This window comes from Mytilus trossulus, unplaced genomic scaffold, assembly GCF_036588685.1.
Source record: "Mytilus trossulus isolate FHL-02 unplaced genomic scaffold, PNRI_Mtr1.1.1.hap1 h1tg000247l__unscaffolded, whole genome shotgun sequence".
NCBI lineage: Eukaryota > Metazoa > Mollusca > Bivalvia > Mytilida > Mytilidae > Mytilus > Mytilus trossulus.
This window is the reverse complement of record NW_026963318.1, coordinates 3008353-3032054: the sequence shown is the minus strand read 5'-3', so window position 1 is coordinate 3032054 and position 23702 is coordinate 3008353. Positions and strand designations below refer to the sequence as shown.

At 33.6% G+C, this 23702-nt stretch overlaps 1 protein-coding gene across 1 annotated transcript; it reads right to left on the bottom strand.

Annotated features, from left to right (window-relative positions):
* Positions 1 to 716: 716 nt before the first annotated feature.
* On the bottom strand, positions 717 to 22298 carry LOC134701591 (uncharacterized). Its single transcript, XM_063562732.1, has 2 exons — positions 22212 to 22298; positions 717 to 3040 (listed from the first exon to the last, which is right to left on the bottom strand). The coding sequence occupies exon 2, from the start codon at positions 3017 to 3019 to the stop codon at positions 1313 to 1315; it is 1707 nt and encodes a 568-aa protein (XP_063418802.1). The 5' UTR covers positions 3020 to 3040; positions 22212 to 22298; the 3' UTR covers positions 717 to 1312.
* Between the last annotated feature and the right edge of the window lie 1404 nt (positions 22299 to 23702).

The window sequence follows — 23702 nt, the reverse complement described above, 5'->3', positions numbered from 1 at the left end:
CATTTCCCCTATATAACTATGTACATTTGTCGCCAAAATTGACGTTTTCCTATGGAAATACCAAGAAAACAAAAATGGTGAACCTAATTTTTTATTACATAGTCCGATGTAACTCTTTTCAAAGGACATGTGTGCCAAAAATGTTGGAAATCGGGAGATATGCCATTCGGTATCGTGTTACCTTATGGACTGTTGGCGGTTGCCGTTTATCGTATAATTTTAGTTTGTTTAATGTTATAACCATACGCCAAATGATATTAGAATTTGCTATTCTTAGACCTTTTACAGAAAACTGAACATTATAGGTTTTCTTAAATGTTAAAGGCCGTACAGTGACCTACGGTTGTTACCTTCATCCGTGTCTTTTGTCTCATTGGAAATTATAGACATTATTTAAGTTAAACATTCAAATGTACATCTTTGTTGATCTCTATCTGTGTTTTGCTCTTGCTCAAAATGTATACAGCCATTGTTTTGAAGACTGAATCAATAAATTGCTGATACTTTATTGGTCTCATGCCAGGTAGAACTTCGAATCTTTATTTAGACCGATTAAGAAATAGAAACTAAAATGACATTGTATCAACATTTTTTGTTTCAATTTATTGATATGAACTATAGGAAATGTTTAGTAATGTAAGTTAGATTTATGAGTTTGACTGTCCCTTTGGTATCTTTCGTCCCTCTTTTACATTCCTTTTAATTCGTATGTTCTATTTCAGATATGAATATCATAATGATCCAATAACATCGTCTGATTTTAAGAATATTTGACAGTGAAAAGTTGAATATCAAACCAGCTACGAGCAACTGGTTGCATTTCTAATAAAAATATTGAACATCATTTCGCGCTTACATTCATATGATACTTCATGCACGACACGAGGGACACATTTTATTGAGCTGCGTTGGATGGATTACGAGAAATGTAAGTACATGTATACATAGATAAGAATTTGATTGATTTTGAGAACAATAAGATACGATAATAACAGATGAATTTTGGTCTGATTTGTAGGGTTCTTATGTGTACGCAGTTTTCAAACAGTTACAGTAACAGACTTTGCAACGATTTTTTTTTCAACCAAAAATAGATTAACAGATGTATTGATATTAGTTTGCATATGTAAATCGGCGATTTTTATCTGAAGCACCTCATTTATTAATTACTAGTATACTTAACATGTTATTAATTAGATCTTCTACAGTCACTAAATCAAAACAAAAAGATTTGTCAGTTTACAGAATATAAGAACGCTTTTCCTTTTGTATGTTCACTACTACATTCACGTAATTCTAGCGCAATAATGTGTTAGGTCAGAGAATATAGGAATGCTTCTCTCCTTTTATTCACAACAATCAGCATGTTTCTTTCCTTACTCAAATGAGTTGCCAATGGTATGGAGAGCCCTTCCTTTGCAGATAACAGTTCTCGATGTTGTTTTCCATCAGGAGATATCATAATAAGATTGTTTGATCTACGTCCTACTACATAGATATATCCACTATTATCCACTGAGATGCCTGCGGGTGTCTGTAAAACGCATTTATTTTCGAATGTCCATTGTATTTTACCTTGTTGATCATAACATGTAACTGTGTTATCGTCCGGATCTGTATGATAAAGTTTGTCGCCAAATGTTGTAACATAGCATTCAGACTGTGTTTTACCTCTAACAATATTGCTTATTGACTCGTCATTTGGATTGATCATTCGAATTCCATGAAACCGCCCAGAATAAATTAATTCAGTTCCATTGTATGTTATCCCATATACATATCCCGTTAAAGAAATAATTTTCTTTACTCTTTGGTTTTGCATGTCGATAATATGAATACACTTGGTATAAGAAGCACCAGATGATACAGCCAAAGTATTGTCTCCCCTTATGTATGTTACATCAAAGGATGATGTTGGTAATTCTACTTCAAAACTCAGTGATTCATTGGCGTTCAGAACGGTTATTGTACCTTTCTTATCATTAACAATACTGCTTGAAAATACCATCCTTCCATCAGGTAGCAGACATGTACCAGAAATATGTTTGTATTTGTGTGTGTCAATGGTCTGTTGTAACTTTAAATTGATATGTTCAAACGATGTTGATTGTACTTTTGCAACCATCATTTGAGCTTGTTTTTGCTTGCTCGTAGTAAGCTCAATATTTGACGGTTCACTTTCAACTATTACCTTTCCGAAATTTGGAATATCGGCAATGAGATTTGTAATTTTGGTGTTGAATTTAAGTGACAGAACGATCTTTTTCAAGTTCTCGCTACTGGATATTGACCTGATGTATTCATATTTGCCAAAAACCTCCTTTTCAATTCGTTTCATAGACAAAAATGTCTGAAGATCTGACGCATGCTTTTTTATATCTGAAATACACCCTTGTAATATCACAATCTCTTGTTGTTTTACATCTATAGAATTAAGCATTTGACGTAAATTTTTACTCTCCTTGTCTTCCAATGCATATAGTTCCTTTATTATATCTGCTTGTATTTTGTCGATATGATTATTGATTGCTGTTCGGGTCTCTTGGATTTCCTTCTCGATCTGTTTCCGAGTCTCAGATAATGTCTCCAGGTTCTTTTGTCGGTCTTCTTTGATTTTCCCAATATTTTCGATTACTTCTACCAATGTCTGCTCGATTTCGTAGAAGGCGTTTGACGTCTTGGCGTTATGTATTATGTCAACTAGTTTGACGATTTCATCACATTTGTTGTGACTTTGTACAATGCAGCTACTGCAACAAGGGCATTCATGCTTCTTGCAGTAAATGATGTATTTTTCATTGTGTTTGTCACAAAACTGAGATATTTGAACTATATCCTTGGGTAATTGTTCATATTCAGAAATTGGTATGACAGTATGACTTCGGGATGATTTCGATAAACTGTGATGCTCCTGACAGCCTTCACAAAGTCCTTCATCGCATTCACTACACCAAACCGCAGAAGGTTTAGATATATGGCGTAAATCACAAACACCGCAACTTAAAGATGAAGTCGCCATAATACATTCGAAAATGATTCCCTAAAAAAGTAATGATAAGAGGATGAAGTAGCCATTGCATTGTTTCATTAAAAATCATCGTTTTGAATTCATAACGGTTTTCTTATTTATTATTCACATCTGATGCAGTCTCGGGGGTACTTCAATACTTTATTGGTAGGGGAGTCGCTGGTGTGCTGCTACCCCACTCTTTTCATATAATATAGATCTTAGTAATGTATACCTTTTCTTATATTGCGTAGGTTGAATTTTTATCTTAATCCATTTAGGCTTTGTTTCATGTGGTTTGTTGGAACAATGGAATATTTAAAGCTAAGATTCTGTGTGTAATGTTTACTAACGTCGAGACTTGAGGCAGTGAAAAAAGACAGGGCTTTTCATATACAAGTAATTGGAACTTTATCGACCTTATCATATATTTCTGATAGTTTTCCCCATCCATTCCCACATTTTCGAGTTTGGATAAGCGACCTATTCCAGCAGCACGTCCCATGAACTTTTATATAGGAAATGACACCACCCCCACCGCGAGGATGCAGCATAAATTTATTTTCAATAGCTTTATGTTTTCGTGATAGGTAGTTTGACAGATTTTTTCAATTAGGTGATAGTTTTTTTGGAATAAAGTATCATACTCAGCTGAGTGGTTTTACATTCCATATTGTCAAACAAACTTATGGACTTGTTTTACAGTCGTTGTGCTCATAATTTTTTCATATATATTTTGATTATTATTATCTGCCGACAAAAATTGCAATGGACAATTGTATGGAAGGGTGAAATTTAAATGGTTTGTATGTATATAGTTTTAAATTTCAGAATTGTATTTTGATATGTATGATATTGTGTTTTTCTGTATAATAAAATATCCATTGGAACGTATTTATTGGATTTGATTTCTTATTTACAGAATAGAATCTCATGTCAATAATAAAAGAATAAAGCATGCTGTTTTGTTTATCTTTATATGCTAATTAAGTTGATGACCTGAGTTCTGGTATGTGAACCCTTTAAATACCTATTTATGGAACGCCAACACTGTCTTGTTATGACCATTTTCATTATATGATGTACATTTACCTTTATATGATGTGCACTTGTCATTATATGATGTGCAAACACCTTTATATGATGTGCAAACATCCTTATATGATGTACAAACATCCTTATATGATATGTGCTAACATCCTTATATGATGTGCAAACATCCTTATATGATGTGCAAACATCCTTATATGATGTGCAAACATACTTATATGATGTGCATATATACTTATATGATGTGCATATATACTTATATGATGTGCATATATACTTATATGATGTGCATATATACTTATATGATGTGCATATATACTTATATAATATTCTTATATTCTTATATGATGTGCAAATATACTTATATGATGTGTAAATGTGCTTAATTGATGGGCGAATGTACTTATATCATGTGCAAACATTCTCATATGATGTTCAAATGTACTTATATTATGTGCAAAGATCCTTATAATATGATGTGCAAATATACTTATATCATGTGCAAATATACTTATACCATGTGTACATATCATGATTCGATGTGCAGTTACCATTATATTATGTGCAAATATCTTTATATGCTGTAGTTGTGTAATTAATTATGTGCTTGTAATCTTATATGATGTGGTTTGGTTTACTTCATTATATGATGTCGAAACGTCATTATATGATGTGCTTTCATCGTCGTTATGGTCAATGGACATGATTACGATAAGAATAATTACCGTCTACGCCATAACTGATTCCGATATGCTTCTGTAAACTATAAACCCGGCTCAAATATGTGTCTATCGCTAGCAAGAGTGCAGTTAATAGGAAAAATGAGACAATGCAATTTAACAAAATCAACGTTTCAAACATTTCAGAGGGAGATTATGATTAATTAATGCAGTAGCTAATTGGAGAAATTTGCGGCTGTGGCGAAAATATGATAAAACAAATTTTGAGACTTTTTATAGCTTGCTATTTGGGTTAAGCAAAGGCTACGTGTTGAAGGTCTTCCTTTGACCTATGATTGTTTACTCTTACAAATAATATGACTTGGATAGAGAGTTTTCTCATTGGCTCTCATACCACATCTTCTTATTTCTATTCATTGCAAAATACACCATTACACTCAGAGTCAGTTTTTAAAATATTTCACAACAATAGCTATAAAATTATCTACTCATGCATAATATCACGGCCGACACTCGGCTAACCGAGAGATAGGTCGGTTAATCTATATTGGATATGCGGCTATATCGGCGGTGGGTCTGTTAATCGGGTTGGTTATACGTCTGTTAAGATTAAAACTCAGAATTTAATGTTAAACTCTGGTAAATATACAGATTTTTGGCACATTATGAGAATCACATCAAAAAAAGGAAAAGTGTCTGACAAAATGATATCTATCATAGATCATGTTCCTCCATTAAAAAATGCATAGCCTGCGCAATTCAAAGTAAAACGAAAAGGCGTCGCGCAAGTATGTGGTTTTTATGCTTGTACGCAAAGCAATATTTTAGATAAAAGGCCAAAAACCATTTTAAGATATGATTTAAAGGACACAAAGAAGTACTTTGGTTCTAAAAAATCAATTGTCATTGATAAATATTTCATAATTGTTATATAAGTTGAGTTATACCACATTTTAATGAATATTAGGGGATTACAGTCTGTTAATGGGTTGGACAATTTAAATATTTAGCCACGACAATAGTCTTACAACCTTGAGTTTATATTTTCACATTGAAAAAAATGAGATGTACTTATGACGAAAAAATTACAATACGCTGCAACAGTATCCTTATAGAAAGTGCACTTTTATTTTAAATTTGTTTTCTCTGCATTTCATTAACAGGGTGTGTCACTTCAAATTAGCGTTATATGGACTGATTGGCCGCTCGAATTCGCATGAATTTATTATTAACGCCAAGTTACCAATCAGCCTTATTTCTTTGTCTGTTCAAAGTCTGTAACCTCTATGAATCTATCATGTGTTGCAATTCAGCTGGTTAAACTCCGTGCGTTTTCTTTGGAATACAAAGGCTTTTCTATCTCAGGAATATATTACCTTATGCCGGCGTCACACATTGGCGGAAAGACCAGCGTGCACCAAACGTACAGAGAAAACTGACAAAGTCGGTATACGTTAGTTGCACGCCATAGGAACGCTAAAGCAATCGTTCAAAGCGCGTTGCATAAGTTTGAAGTACGTCGAAATACAAAGGTAAAATTGAGAAAGAAAATGGGGAATGTGTCAAAGCGACAACAACCCGACCATAGAACAGGCAACAGACAAAGGCCACCAATGGGTCTTCAATGTATAGAGCAACTCCCGCACCCGTAGGCGTCCTTCAGCTTGCCCCTTAAAAAATATGCATACTACTGAGTACAGTGATAATGGACGTCGTAATAAACTCCGAATTATACACAAGAAACTAAAATTAAAAATAATATACTAGTACTAGTAAGACTAACAAAGACCAGAGGCTCCTGACTTGGGACAGCCGTAAAATTGCGGAGGGGATAAACATGTTTATGAGATACCAATCCTCTCCTATACCTCTAGCCACTGAAGGAAAGTAAATACGCTTGATGAACGCTACAACCCAAAGGAATTTTTATGCAGCATAAAAACATACAACATACGCCAACATACGTTTCTTGAACGCCGGATAAACGCTTAGCCTTGGTACGCTTCTAGTACGCCCAATACACGCTTAAAGCATATTGGCAGCGTAAATGATTTTTTAACACGCCGTAGCTATACGCTGATGTGTTACGCCGGTAAGAGTTGTATTTCCTCAATGCTTTTCAACTTTATTTTTGGCCTTTTAAAATTTTTTTCTCGAGCGTCACTGATGAGTTTTTCGTAGACAAAACGCGTGTCTGGCGTAAATATAAGGCGCAAATATCAAATTTCAATCCTGGAATCTATGAGGAGTTTATTTCCGGTATGTATTTTCCTTTGTACCGAGTCATCATTCCCTTTTTCTGCCGCCTAAGGAAATGTCTGTACCAAGTTCTAAACCGTGGTTCTAAACAAGAAATAGACATTAGTAAGTTTTTTTTTATATTAGTGTTGGGTGCTTGTAACAACAAGACAATTTTATATTCCTGTAAATCACAATATATGCATAATATTAATTTTATTTTTCGAGTAATGATGTATTCCTATGATATCGTAAGTCATTTAGCCGACTCGCAGTCCGCAAACGTGCTTGTTTTTCTATCGAGTGACCTTCAAGGTGGTGAAGAGAAAGGTTGATATTGAACGGTTTGTCTATATTTGTTTGCATTATATACATATTTCAGTTCATTTGATAAAAAAAAATTAAAACATTAGGAAGTTTATCTCTGATTTATGTACGTGTTAACTATGTAAATGACAAATTGGTGCAATTCATATCAATGAAACAGAATCCACATGATATATGCGACCATTCTTTGATGAAATTAATATTACTTTGATTTTACACTTTTTAAAATCATTTCTATCAATTTTCAGATTCCATTGTCTAAACTTGTTTTTCATTGTTCATGTGTTGTTTCTATTTATTCTAGCCACTAATCTTGGGCCTATCTCTTTATTCAGATAACACCCCATATAGCAATTGAATTATACTTGTAATGCCATTCATAACTCTTAACAGACCAATTAACAGACCGAGTTTTATACATCTGACCCATTAACAGACAATATTTTTATAAAAAATTGATTTATGTCACCAAAAAACAGTTTTTTCTTGTAGATTTTTCACATATTGATGTTAATATAGTAAACAAACATAATGCCAGTCTTTTTTCGATGTTCAAAAGATTGCATGCAAGTAAACTCAACAAACTTGTCATTTTTGTGTACATTTTAAATTTTCATTTTATAGATCGTTTATAGAAGCTAGAAAAAAAAATATTACACCACTGGATTCAGTACTCCAAATCATTTTGTCAGACATGAATAGTTTTCATGATATACACTCATATGCAGCTTAGCTTAGCAAAAGGTAGTGCGACGTAATCAGTCAAACAAACTTTATTAGATTAACTCTCTAAGGAACGATCGTTTACATTGGTCAATTCAAACCTTCGACCTCACACCTTCGAAAATAGAACACACGTACTATAACGTTGAATGGACTGATTAATATTCACGTATCTGGTCAAGTTCGTTTAAAGCTTCCATCGACGTATTATCATACATGATTCCATTCACAATTCTACCTTTTATAAATGTGCATGTAAAATTTATTAATGGTTTTATAGTTTTCTGCAATTGGTAGTACATATATAATTTTCTGCAATTGATAGTAAAATTACAAACTTTAAAATCTTAACAGTTTTCACATCGAAATATTTAATTCAAATGTGTCCTCTGTATCAAGGGACGACATCAAAAGTTCAATGAAAAATAAAAAAAAGAAACCTCAATCCACATATTTTTTTCATTGATTCCACCTCTCCCCATAAACTACAACGATATACTTCATGAGGTTTTGCTATTCTCGGTTGAAAAACACACCTAAATTGTATATTGTAAATATGTACATATAAATAGAAACAATCAGTTATTAAAAAAAGTGTTTATTCATAAAATGTTTTGATAAAAAATGGGTTTCATTTTGTACATGCATTTAGTCATCCTTAATTTCTTTATATTTTGTTTATCAGTTTATCATACATGTTTCGTTTTGTATTTCATTTTAAATACGAATACATACTACATGTACTTTAGCAAATAGTTCAACAATGTTATGCAGCTCTATTCTTACAGTATGAAATTAAAAAATAAATGTTCAGCCATTTGAAATCGAAAACTGTACATTTATATTTAAAAAAGAAGATGTGGTATGATTGCCCTTCTGATCCCTTCTGTCCGGTGGGCGTCCTGGTTTTTACAGATGTGTTCTTAAAAAGTGACAAATCTTAAATGCGGGATAATACCTTGTATACTTTGAATAAATATATAAAAGAAGATATGGTATGATTGCCAATGAGACAACTCTCCACAAGAGACCAAAATAACACAGAAATTAACAACTATAGATCACCGTACTGCTTTCAATAATGAGCAAAGCCCATACAGCAAAGTCTGCCATAAAAGGCCACGAAATGACAATGTAAAACAATTCAAACGAGAATTGTTCCTTGTAAACTACGACATTTCTCACAAGTTTTAATTTATTAATTTGTTCAACACATGCAAAAGAAATGAATAATCTTCGCTGATGTAGCATTTCAATTTATTACAACGACATGCCTTCACTGAATTCATTCTGGTGCACAAATGATAAGATTAACGTTATTATGTTTCTATTTTGATTCTATTTTGGTAGACAATTTCCTCCTTTTATGGTACGCTTAGCTACTGTGTGTATGTTTTATAGCATGGAAATAATAAAAGAGGAATGTCAGTGTAACCCATCATTAATTATTGTAATGGATCAGTATTATGAGATACTTATTATAAGTGACTACGATATTTTTAGGATTATAACCTATCGTCAGTATGAAAGAAATTAAAAGTGGTTCATATATTCATCCGTATAAAAGCGGCACATGCATTTTATTTTATCCTTATATTTCTCATCATGCGGTACACGATACTGTAATTGAGTTGCTGCATGCATAAAGAACTTAGAATATTACTTAATACAGAATATCAGTATAATATTTCGACCCCACTATTTGAAATTAACAAAATATTTATTTAATTCTTTTGACCAAAGGTTAGTAAACTAAACAAATCCTTGTTTTACGTTCGTAGTAACATAGTACATTCCATTGTTGGTCACCTGTGTCAATTCACGTGCACACTGACTACATTGTTGTTGTATTTGAATCTTTCGGCCAATGAAATGAGATGTTACAAGTTGTTTGTTTATGATACGCCAGAATGTTATCAATGAACTATCAAATGCTAAACTTCACTGCATTTTAGTATAAATATAATTAAAAAGTTATACAATGAAACATTGCTGACCTTGCACTGATTTTCACGATAACACCTGTTTAACAGACTTTAGCCAACCCGATTAACAGACCCACCGCCGATATAGCCGCATACTCAATATAGATTAACCGACCTATCTCTCGGTCAGCCGAGTGTCGGCCGTGAATATGGCGAGATGGTTTTTTTTTATAAAATGTTATTGAATAATATAAATGGTAATATATATAATGTAGTATTACTCCTCCAAAACCATAAAAAGTCGGAAATATTTGTGATATGACGTATACATGTAGTGTTTGTACTTCCTTTATTTGTCTTTGAAACAATCTTTTTTCCACAGAAAAAGCCAAAATATCCAAATTCGGAGACCGCATGCTTAGTCCACGTACTGCCCGCGAAATGCGAAATGGTCAGGTTGGGTAATATTCACATACTAGTATTTGTATATACAGATTGTTTATTTTACTGGAGATTTTTTTAATTGCTAATAAAATTCTGCAGCTTGAGTATGTCAGCAGATTTTGAGTGGCGTCAACGGTTTCTAAGATACAGAGGGTTGATGCACAGGGGCTTGTTACAATTGCCGGGTTTACTATCCATACGAACCCCTAAAAAAACACGATTTTTTTCATTGTGTACTTATTTTGATTGTTTTCGGTAGTGTCAAATGATTTTACGTAGTTCATACGGTTATTTAGTTAAAAGGGGGAAAACACACTGAAAATCACACTTTGCCACACTTTTACAATTTAGGGTATTTAATATTTTTAATTTCCAACAGAGATGAATTGGTTGATGCCCGTCTTTTGCATTATGTTCCTTGTTTTCGTCTCTTTAACTAAGCAGAATTAAATGCATTAACCGTGTCCAATTCCTTAATGTGTAAACCTTATTACTGTGTCCACACTCTTTGTTTCAACACTTGCCCAATTGTTCCGCGATTTCGCTGGCATCGTCTAGAAATTATAATTCGGAATACTTTGCTTGCTTGCGACAATGGTGTTCGACAAGGAGAAAACTTGTCACCTTTCCTATTTTCTTTACTTTTGATTGACTAAATAAAATGCCTTAGTGAGTAAAATATTACAGGACTTAACAGAACTATACCAGAAGATCTGGAAAGAGAATTATTGATATATCTATATTTTTTTAATATATTGTGTCGCGTACTCGAAAACCAGTCTTGAAGATGCTTTGTTCATTTGTAAAAAAAATATATAAACACGTCACATGCGTTTGTCCCCCTGCCTAAAGACTTTTGAAACCTCTCCCTCTTGTTTTGTATATATTGTAAAGTTATTATTGTTATCTCTGTACTGATGTCATACATTGACTTAATGAGAATAAATATATAGATTAAGAGGCCATAATTATGATTGATTGACTAATTTGTTGATTGATAAATATTTAACGCCTCTTTCAACACTTTCATGCTATTTTGTGGCGGTGAGTTTATATTAGTGGAGGAAGCAGAAGTTCCCAGAGAGACCACCCGACGTTCGTTTGAAAAACTGACAATTCTGGTCAATTAAGATAGGCGTCGAGCTTACCTGCCACCTGCGGTATTCCTACTCACACACCTAATTGTCGACAGACTAGGGATACAGTAGTTCGACTATTCACACCACACGACCAGCAAGCATATATTTCACAACTTCAATATAGATATATATGGATGGATGCTTGATATGCGTATTCGTACAAGAACATGTTACAGCTATTTTCCTAAAGTATGTAGTGTAAAGGTTTGGTTGGCTTGCTTGAATTGTTTGTATAAATGTTTGTTCAAGCATTCAATAACATCATAAAAAGTGAAACCCAGCTTATCTGTTGATTAGAATTGTAAAACTTAATTAGAATGCATGAGCAAATAGTAATATAAACAAAGCAAATCAAAAACTATATTAATTTGAAAGTCTTTGGATTTGTCCCGACCGGGGTCGTACTATTAATGACCTCTCCCACTCTTTGTGAACATGCTACTACGAAAGCACCACCACATGCAGTAACTCGCAATATAAAAGGTTTTGTGGTAGGTCGTTCATTTTAGTTTGAAGAGGTGGGGGAAAGGAAGCGAAGGTGTGTGGATAAATCCAACAAAAACAGAGAATCCCAATGGTCTTGAATTGAATGTTTTCAGATCGGCGTAAGCAAAGCTTTAACACATAATACCTGTAATTTAATCAGATTGGTGTCTAAATGAACTTAAACATACTGCATTTATTTATCGTTTACTGAGACCTATTGTTCTCTTACAGATAGAGTGTAGATTTACGGCAACGGCTTTTAATATTTTGCGTTTATCCTGGAAACCATGTATGATTGATTTAAAAAATGAAAATACAATGTGTCTGGGTATACTCTATAGTAAAGGTCCTTTTTGGACAATTTTGGCTTTTCAGAGTTTTGTTGTTTTATTGGCTATTACCTTGATAACTTATCTATAGAGAAACCTTTTCTTGAAAACTGGTATAGACAAGAAAATATATAATCAAAGTAGTGAAGTTCTAATCATCGGATGACCGCAAAGTTTTGTGGATGGTCACGAGAACTTTAAAAAATCATAGCTGTACCTGAAAGTAATGTTAATGTACAGAGATATATTTTATTCTGTCAAAAGTTCGTGCGTGGATGATGAATAAATGTACGGGAATTCAACCTCACCGTAATAACTATTATATTGTAGTGATCCATAATGGTATATTATTAATCTGTGATCTAAACAAAATATTTTTATGAGTATTCATTGAAGAAATAAATTTATAACAAGCGAAAAGGAATGTTAGTTTGCACTCTATTAAATCGGTAACCAGTCAAAAACGAAAGCTACGTAAGTAGAAATCTCTTTGATAACAATACATCGGAATGTTAGAATAAATAAATAAGTAATAATTATGGTAATTTTCGTTCATTGGGGGTGGGGACGTGTGAGGCAAAAGTGGAATTTCTCTTAACTTTTTTTCAAGTCTACACCTTGAAGAAGGAAAAACAGTCAATAAATACTCACAAAAACCTAATGATTTCAACCCCCTTCTCCCCCCCCCCCCCAAAAAAAAAGCCACCACCGGACAATTACAAACAAACGAATAAACACACATTTTCAATACTTTTGTTCGTAATAACAAAAAAATCGTATTAAGTTTCTAAATGCATTATAAGTTTAAAATATTGCGTCAGTAGTGAATCTAGAACTTCAAGTGTGGAAGTTGTTTTTAACTTCACGAACTTAATTTGGATTTGCCGGTTATTGTCTCATTAATATTTACCACACCTTCATTCGATATTAGCTTCAGATGAAAAATTTTCTCCTAGTGAAATTGTTGAAACTAAGGATTCAGGTTTTAACAATTGAGTCGAGCGGAACGAGGAGTAAAAAATGATGCCTACGGATTTTGAAGACATCGCCATAACATTATACTGCAGATCTATAACTATATAAAATTGAATGCCCCTTTCCATTAATAAAATTATGAAATTAAAGGCCCTTAATTGACTGGTCCCTTATATGAACCATTGCCCTATCACAGTCCGACACCCCCCCCCCTTATTTTGTGTCTATCTTGTGAATAGAGAAACTCTAACAGCTAAAATAATCAGCAATGCAAAATTTACATTAATGTTCATACTAGAAATTCGTGTATTAACTTCTTATATAATTTTTTTCATGTACAGAATTGGACAAATATAATGCCCTCTCTTGTTAAGATTAGCATAGAGCATGACCTAAAAGAATTATTTCTTAAATTTAATAATTTTGACCGTGTGTTATTTATTGCAGACTCCGTATGTTTATTAATTTAGACCAGTCGATTAAAACAAAAACGGTTGCAATTCATATATTTTGATATTTTTCCAACAATATCAGATGTGATTTTTTACCTCTTAAAACGAGGTACTAAAATGCCAAGGTTATCTCTTTTTAAATCTCAACCATTTTCCAATCGACAGCTAAAAATTTGAGCCTGATTAATTGTTACTCCACAGAAGCAGATTGGAATCAGTTCTGAAGTAGTGAGTAATCGCTTTAATCGTAATCATGTTCATTGACCATCAGAAGGATGAATGCACATCATCATAATGATGTTCTGACAAACTATAAAGATGTAAATCGAACCACACCCTATGATGTTACATTGTCATAATATAATGACATTACCACATCATATAACGATGTTAGCACATAATATAAGGATACGTTCACATCATATAAAGAAGTTTGCACATAATATAAAGACATCTGTACATGATATAAGATAATTTGAACATCTGAAGACCATTTGCACATCATATAACATGATTTGCACATCATATAACATAATTTGCACATCAGATAATGCCAAATTACCATCATATAAAGGTGATTGCACCTCACATAATGCCGTTTTTACATCGTATAAGGAAAGCAGCACATAATATAAGGACTCTATCACATCTCATAACGGAGAAAGCACATCATATAATGAATTGTGGACATGATATAAAGATGTTTGGACAGTATATAAGGACAACTTCACATCATATAATGACAAGTGTACATCATATAAGGACAAGTTCACATCACATAATGACAAGTGTACATCATATAGGGACAAGTGCACATCATATAATGTCATTTGCACATCATATAAGGATAAAATGACATCATATGATGGCAAATGAACATCATATAATGAGAAATGTCATAATAAGACAGTGTCGGCGTTCCATACCTATTCATTGTTTTGATGGTCAGTATTGGTCACTTTGTCTATTCTCATTGGTCAGTTAAATCACATGTATATGTGTGGAGGGAAATCTCTTTGTTCTTTAAAAGTATTCTTTTGATATTACTCAGCATGAGGCAGACATTTTGAATCATATACATTTATTTCTATTCTGATGTCCATTTGAGTCTTTATATTCAGCCACTGTGTTACTTTATCATCATATTAGTCATTTAGGTATTTATGATTACTCACATATATTTAATTGTCATTTAAATACTAATTCTAGTGTATTTGAAATGAGTGATTGATTGACTGTTGGATAATACAGCTAAATTGATTAAATGGTTAAAAACTATAAAAAGTATTAAAAACGTTTATGAGTTAATATTTAAACCATAAGATATTAATATAAACTATCTGAGTAGTATTTTTCATTAAACTAGTAAATATAAACTAAAAGTAAAGTTTCATGTACAAAATGTGTATTAGTGTAATAATTATTGTGCATTTTTGTGGCACAATAGTTATATTCCTTATTTTATATTCAGGAGTTACTATGTTACTGTACTGCTGATTCCATCCCATGAGGGGATATTGTTTTTGACCCTTGCATCTAAGTGTGAGGTAAGCATTGAGTTGGGTTTTATATGTTTTGTTATCAATGCTTATTATTTTGCTTGCTTATGCTTATTTTTAATTGCTTTGCTTTTGCTTTCGTGTAGAATCTAGTTTTGCATGTAATTATATTTTGAAGACATTATAATAATTGAATAGTTTGTAAACTCAATAAGCTACTTAATTCAATTAGAGTACATTGATATTTTGTTAGAATAACAAAATAAGAGAAAGATTAAGAACTTGTATTATTTATTTTAATTGGAAAATCATTGAGTTCATATTGTACTCATGTTATTATTCTTGAACCATTGGTTATAATTTTATATTTAATTACAGGGTCTTTTGACTACAACTTTTTCGTATCATAATAAAGAATCCAAAACCTGAGGAGTGTTTTATTTGTTTACTTAATCCAAAGAAAACCACTCGACTACAAATGGCGCCCAACGTGATTATTGTGATCATCCGAAATATTGGAGACTAATACATCGACCCCACCCACAGACACGCCCAAGGTCAAGGTCATCGTCGACCGGAACCGGAAGTTCCCACAACCAATGTAAATAAACATTTTTTTGGTTTGTTTACATAGTACAGTTTTGATTTATATTTTTTGTTTACACACTTTCGACCTACTATCCTGGTACTTTTGATAACTATTTACACTTTGTGAATTTGCATACATTTTTTTTTCAAAATTATTTACACATTGACATGATGATTGATGGGTATATGTAGTTGAGACATTGCGATATATAGGGTAAGATACCCAACTGAGACTTAGTTTAGTTTACAGAATTTTATTTATGTAAACAGGATTAGTTCGATTTAGTTTCACCGATACACATTGAACTTGCGTACACATATACACACATACTCACAAACATTTCCACTTATACCATGTATACCGCATTGAATATAGTGCTATATTGGTGTTTATATATATATATTTTGTGTGGTGTTTGTTGATACTTGGTAGACATAGTGTATAATAAACATGTTATACGTTGTATTGTAGTATATTGAATATTGTGTTATTTTGTGTATGTTTATATGTTGTGATGATTTCTGCTTTAACTTTTGTTATTGTTGTCTCTTGAGTGTATACATGTACATGATTTAAATGATAATAATTTAAAAGGTTAAATTACTTAAACTTTATTTTAGATCAGAGTTTAAAATTTGATTTGAGTATTTAAAAGCTTATAAAGGTTTATTTGAAAAGTCAAACATTAAATTACTTAATAATTGATATAAAACGACTCGACTGGTTTGAAAGTTGAATGAAACCGTACACTTGCATGTATCCTTATACTAACATCATTATCACCTAATACCTTACACACCCTGCCAACCTGATTGACACTTTGAATTTCAGCTGATATTTATACATCTACTGGTTCAGTTAGTTGTTTTCTTGTCGTGTTAAGGTTAGGGACAGGTTACGTTGAGTGAAGTTAGGGTCCAGTCTATATTTGTTTTACGTTTTACTAGATTCAGTACTTGTTACTTACGTGGATATTGCGAGCGTAGACCATTTAGTCAGATTATATCGGTTATCGTATTGCAGACTTTAAATTTATTAAAGTTATAGATTTAGAGGTAAGTATTCAGGGCTGATTATTCAGTTCATACATATTTGTATTTTATTTTAGACTTGTTTATCATTTGATTATTTGTACATATATTTGACATCGTCATGGCTAGTGGAGGCAGTTCACCTACGAAACCATTCAGCCCAGGATGACCAGCCAGTCCTACGTTGAAAGAATTATTACAATTCAAGATGATGTTTGATACATTTGAAACTATGGGTCTGAAACCCAAAGGCAGCAACGCTAAAGAACTGAATGAATGGGTAGCTAATTTCAATGCAGAGAAGTTATCTGAAAAGGAAAAGAAACCAAGTAAGATGAGTTTTACACTACCACTAAAAGAAACAGTTCCAAAATTGAAAACAGAGGAGAAACCAATCCAAGGAAAATCAACTACAGTATTTTCTCAGCCGGCGAAAGTTCGATGCTTTTCAGGTGGAGACAACAAAGGAGATCTTCAATACGACATCTGGCGTTATGATGTTAGAATGATGCTTATGGACCCATCTTATAGTAAACAGCAAAAGGAATTTGCTATTCGACGATCACTTATAGGATCAACGGCTAGATTAGTTATGCATCAAGGAATGGAGAAACCTAATGACCAAATAATGGAAGTATTAGATAGTTTATATGGAACCATAGACAACAAGGAACAACTACTTGCAGAATTTTATAGCGCAAGGCAGCGAGAGGATATACTAGGTAAAGGACTTGGAACAGGCATTGTCAGTCACAATGAGATGAATTCCATGTTACACGCCATGTTATGGACAAGTTTACGACAAGAACTTAAGGATATAAGTGGATACAAGTATGATACCATTAAAGCTTTTAACCAACTAAGAGTAGCATTGCGTCAATTAGAGAAAGATCATCAACCAAAGAAGACAAAACCTAATACAGCCAAAGCAGCAACTACTACTATCAAAGAAAACACACATGATTATGAAGAGTTGAAGGGAATGGTACAGCAGTTAACTCATCATTTTACGGAATTGAGACAGCAACAACAACAGCAACAGGAACAACCGCAATAGCAACTACCGCAGCAACCTCAACAACAGTATTATCGAGGGAATAACTTTAGAGGAAATAGAGGCAACAATAGAGGTAGAGGTAGAGGTGGTCAATGGTATAACAACCAACAAGGACAACAGCAGCAAAATTACCAACAAGGACAACAGCAGCAAAATTATCAACAAGGACAACAGCAACAAAATTATCAACAAGGAGGTACTTATCAGCAGAACCAAATACTGTGTAGACGTTGTGGTCAAGAAGGACACATACAGATAGGATGCCGTGAAAGACTAGATCATACAAGACAGGATTTAAACTCTAAAAAGCCTATGCCTACGAGGGGCCAGCATTAGGTTTGAACAGAACATCGGGTCCCAAGGTAAGTCATAACATTGTGAAGACACCGTCTGGATTATTTGGAACACCTACAGAGACAATAATATTTTTGAATGGAAAGAAAATACCAGCATTGTTGAATACAGGGTCAACCGTATCGACCATTGCAGAATCATTTTATACAGAACACTTATCAACCACAGTACCATTGAAAAATTTAGATAGCATTTTGGAAGTTGAATGTGCTGGAGGATCTCAGCTGCCGTATACAGGATATATAGAGGTTAATATAAAGATACCTGGAAATACCAACACCACTTATCAACATGTAATGCTAGTAGTACCTGATAGTCGATATAGCCAACACGTACCAGCTTTAATTGGAACTAACATATTAGACACCATGATGTTTTACCTGAAGGAGGAACATGAAGCAAGATACTTGCAGAATGCCGCTTTAACAACGCCATGGTATATGACCTTCAAATGTCTAGCACTGAGGGAAAAGGAGTTAACTAAGAACAAAAACAGAGTAGCTGTAATAAGAACATGTAAAAGAATAACCCTTCTTCCGTATACCACCACTGAAGTTTCTGGCTATTATGACAAGGAGATACCGTACAAAACAACACCATCTATTATTCAATCTACTATTTTGGCAGAAGATTACAAAGAAATTGACACAGAACCAACTTTTAGGAATTATCAGTATAAAGAAAATGGAACACTTACAGTTAGATTATCAAATGTTACAACAAGAACCATAACCATACCACCAAAGGCCATTATTTGTGAAGTTCAACCAGTTATAGAAGCACAACCAACCGATACAAAGGAAACAGATATGAAGTTACTTGAAGAAGTGGATATAACCCAGAGCGATCTCACAAATGAACAACTAGAGGAAGGGAAACAACTCATCTTGAGATACACAGATAATTTTAGAAGAGGCGATAACGATTTAGGACACACCAACAGAGTTAAACATCGAATAGATCTGCTTGATGAAACTCCATTTAAACACCGATACAGAGGAATTCCACCGTCTATGTATGATGAAGTTAGATCTAATTTAAGACAACTTTTGGATATTGGAGTTATTAGACTATCACGTTCCCCATTCGCGTCAGCCATTGTCATTGTTAGGAAGAAGAATGGGCAGCTTAGAATGTGTGTGGACTACAGACAGTTAAACAAGCAGAGTAAACATGTTAGTTATGCACTCCCAAGGATAGAAGAGCTATTAGATTGCTGTGCAGGCAGTAAATTCTTCTCTGTCGTAGATATAAAGTCTGGTTATCATCAGGTGGAGATTTTGGAAGACCATAAGGAGCGTACTGCATTCTCTGTGGGACCACTTGGCTTTTACGAGTTTAACAGGATGCCTTTTGGACTTACGAACTCTCCGGCGACATACCAGAGACTGATGGAGGGTTGCCTTGCAGATTACAATCTGAAGATATGTTGCATCTTTATTGATGATATCATCATTTATGGTAGGACGTATGAAGAGCACTTGCAGAATTTACAACTGGTATTTGAGAGGATAAGAGAGGCCAATATGAAGCTTTCACCCAGCAAGTGCAAATTCTTCAAACGCAAGGTAAAGTAGCCCAGAGGAAGTCAGGAGATTTTTGGGATTTGTCGGTTATTACAGACGCTTCATACAGAGTTTCAGTAAAGTCAGTAGACCATTGACCGATTTGATTCCAGCACCAAACAAGAAGAAGAATCCAAGTCATCTAGAGAGTGGATATGGAATGAGCAACACCAACAGGTATTCCAGATACTGAAAGACCACCTAGTAAGTGCACCAATCCTTGGCTATGCAGATGGTTCAGTACCATATGAGCTTCATACTGATGCCTCTGGAGATGCTTTAGGAGCAGTTCTTTACCAAGAACAGCAGGGAATGAAAAGAGTCATCAGTTATGCCAGTAGAGGACTCAACAAGGCTGAACGCAATTATCCACCACACAAAAGAGAATTTCTGGCATTGAAATGGGCAGTATGCGACAAGTTTAGAGACTATCTTTATGGACAAGACTTTACAGTATACACAGACAATAACCCAGTCACTTATATATTGACAACTGCAAAGTTAGACGCCACAGGACACCGTTGGCTAGCAGGATTGGCAGCTTTCACTTTCGACATCAAGTATAGACCTGGAAAGAGTAACGCAGATGCAGACGCACTCAGTAGATTACCCATCACCAGTGATTCCATCCAAGCCATATGTAATGTAGCTATGCCGGAATCGTATATCGATAGTCTTACATTGACATCGGATGCCGTACTCAAAGATCTGGATTTAAGAGGCAGTGGAATAGGTAATATTGTTGACTGGAGGAAAGTACAAGAACAGGATCCGGATATACAACATATCGTGGAGTATGTCAAAGGAAACACAAAGCCTACCAGAAAAGACGTTCAACCAAATCCGCACTTTAAACAGTTTAACAATCTGAAAATGTATGACGGAGTTCTTCATAGGGTAACTATTGTGAATAAAGAGAAAAGATGCCAACTAGTTCTTCCCCTAGTACCAACTGTTTAAGAAACCATACAATTGCACTTGCAAGTAGAAAAGGAATAGACAAACCAACAATACATGTGTTGGTTACTGTAATGTTTGTTAGGCTTCCAGGGCATACATTGCATGCACATCTTGACCGAGAACAGACAAGGAAAGCAAGTGTACATTTTGATTGATTGATTGATTGAATGGAATGAAGAGAAAAGGGTTTTGGTTGCATCGTAAAAGAGACGCCTGGTGAAAATAGGGAAATCCTTAGGAACCCAATCTGATGACTTATATTTCTACATTTGACAATGCCTGTACCAAGTCAGGAATATGACAGTTCTTGTCCATTCGTTTTTGATGCGATTTGTTATTTAATTTTGCCATGTGATTATGGACTTTCTGAATTGATTTTCCTCTAAATTCAGTATTTTTGTGATTTTACTTTTTATATAATACGCATATATAAGGGAACAGTCATTATTTACACGCTGAAGGGGTCGGTGCATTTTAGGGGGGGGGGTTATTACCAAAAATATCACACAGCTGGGGGGTTGCCGTTATAACATTTATTTTACTGGGTGGGATTGGGGGGGGGGGGGGGTCGCACAATGAAAGTTTTTAAGTTTGTAACGTATATAAGTTGTTGATGGTATTGAAGTAAGCGTGCAATTTTTTAGATATTTTCTGTCATTATTAAATCTTTGATAGTGAAGAGCACCAGCAGGATGTCCAAACTCTCAAGGGTAGTGTATATGATCAATTTTTAAGATTAACAACTGTATAAAACTGAGGTATAAAACATCAAATGTTTCTGAACAAGCAGTGGAACATGTGTATTTCAACTTTCTAAAGCGTTAAAATCATTTTGATGATATTTCTTGGGATAGATGTAGGACTGAAAAAAGTTCGTGTACATTTTGAAATCATTTTTAAATGCAAATGTAGGTATAATTAATTAATTTATTTATTAATTTATTTTTTTTTTGGGGGGGGGGGGGTCATAATTATGAAATCTCGTTTTAAGAGGGTCATTACGTGGTCCATGAAAATTATGGGGGGTTGCCAACAACATTTTTGATGTGGAAAATTTGAACCGACCCCCTGAGCTGATAAATAATGACCATTCCCTAATCACACTTGCACGAGGAAGCTTCAAAAAGAAATTTTGGTCAGAAGTCTATAAGAGAAGCACAAAAACAAAGATTAGGTATTACAAAACTGAAAACCGGGACAACTCGATGAGCATATGGGTTGTGTGCAGTAAAATAATCTGGAGTTGTTCTCTCTTTGTAACTTTCGTTTTCTGTGGTAGAGAAAAGGTAAAATTATACTTACTATTCATATCTTATTTATAGATTAACAAATGATTAATAACAAAACATTTATACCAATTATGTTAAATTCATTCATTTACCTGATAATTACGAGTGTTTCATTGTTGTTAATAAAAGGGCGACCAGGAAAGTCATTACACGACTTATCACGTGACTTTATATGATAAATGGTAAACACTAGTTTAAATGCGCGGTATATTTAAATGTGTTTTATTAAGCATGAATATTTAATAAATAATATTATATCATACAAACTTAATGATTTCATTTCAGAAGGAATATATCACTTTATAAACATAATAATATAGATTATGTGATTAAATAATTGTAGGACATTCATTGTAATAGTTAAACCAATATATTTCAATATGGTGGCGTACATTCTAATTTTTAATTCAGTAATGAAGATAGTTGATATACGTATTCAACATTTTAAAGAACATTTTACTATTAACAATAACCACAATAAACCTATTTCTCGTATCAAACATAAACTAAAAGAACTAGCCAAGGAATTTGTTTTTGTCCCGGCCGATAAAGCTGCTAATAATATTATTTTTGTTTGACGTAAATTTTACATTGAGGTTCTGAAAAAGGAAATCACCAACATTCCAACTGACTCCATTTTCAGAGAACGAAATCTGTAACAAACATAAACTTTTAGCCACCGCTTTACAAGCACAGCCAAATACACTGAAAGTCCCAACTATGTATTGGCGTCCGAAGCCTCACAAAACCCCTTACAAATATAGATTTATTTCGTCTTCAAGCCATTGTTCAACTACTAAATTGTCTATTCTTCTTACCAGTACACTTGGTACAATTAAAAACCTTCTAATAAATTGTTGAAATAAGGCCTTCGAAAATAGTGGTATAAATTACTTTTGGAGTGTCAAGAACTCGTTGGAAGTACTTGATAAATTGCATGCTTATATTGGTGATTTTGAATCTGTTCAAAGTTTTGATTTTTCTATCCTGTATACCACATTGCCTCACATTCTCATTAAGAAAAAATTCACACACCTAATTAAATGGGCATTCAAAAAATCAGAATGTGAAAATATATGTTCAAACTCTTTTAGATCATTTTTTAGTAGCAATAAACAAAAAAACTATGTTAATTGGACATGCTTTGATACTATATATGCCCTTGAATTTTTACTAGATAACATTTTTGTTCGCTTTGGGGATTCCGTATATCGTCAGATTATCAGAATTCCAATGGGGACTAACTGTGCGCCACTTATTGCGGACCTCGTTTTGTATTGTTATGAGTTACAATTTATGACAAAAATAAGCAAAGACCCATCAAAACAACATCTGATAAACAAATTTAATTATACTTTTAGAAATTTGGATGATGTTTTGGCTCTCAATAATGACAACTTTAGTATGTATATTAATGAAATTTATCCTGCTGAACTTACTTTAAATAAAGCTAATACTAACAATGACCACTGCCCTTTCCTTGATCTTGATATCTATATCACTAACGGAAAGCTGAATACTTCATGATATTTATGATAAAAGGGATGATTTTACATTTCCTATCGTTTATTATCCGTTTTTAG

Bases quoted from the DNA above. Each gene is read 5' to 3' on its own strand.
- LOC134701591 (XM_063562732.1), bottom strand. From the start codon at position 3,019: ATGGCGACTTCATCTTTAAGTTGCGGTGTTTGTGATTTACGCCATATA.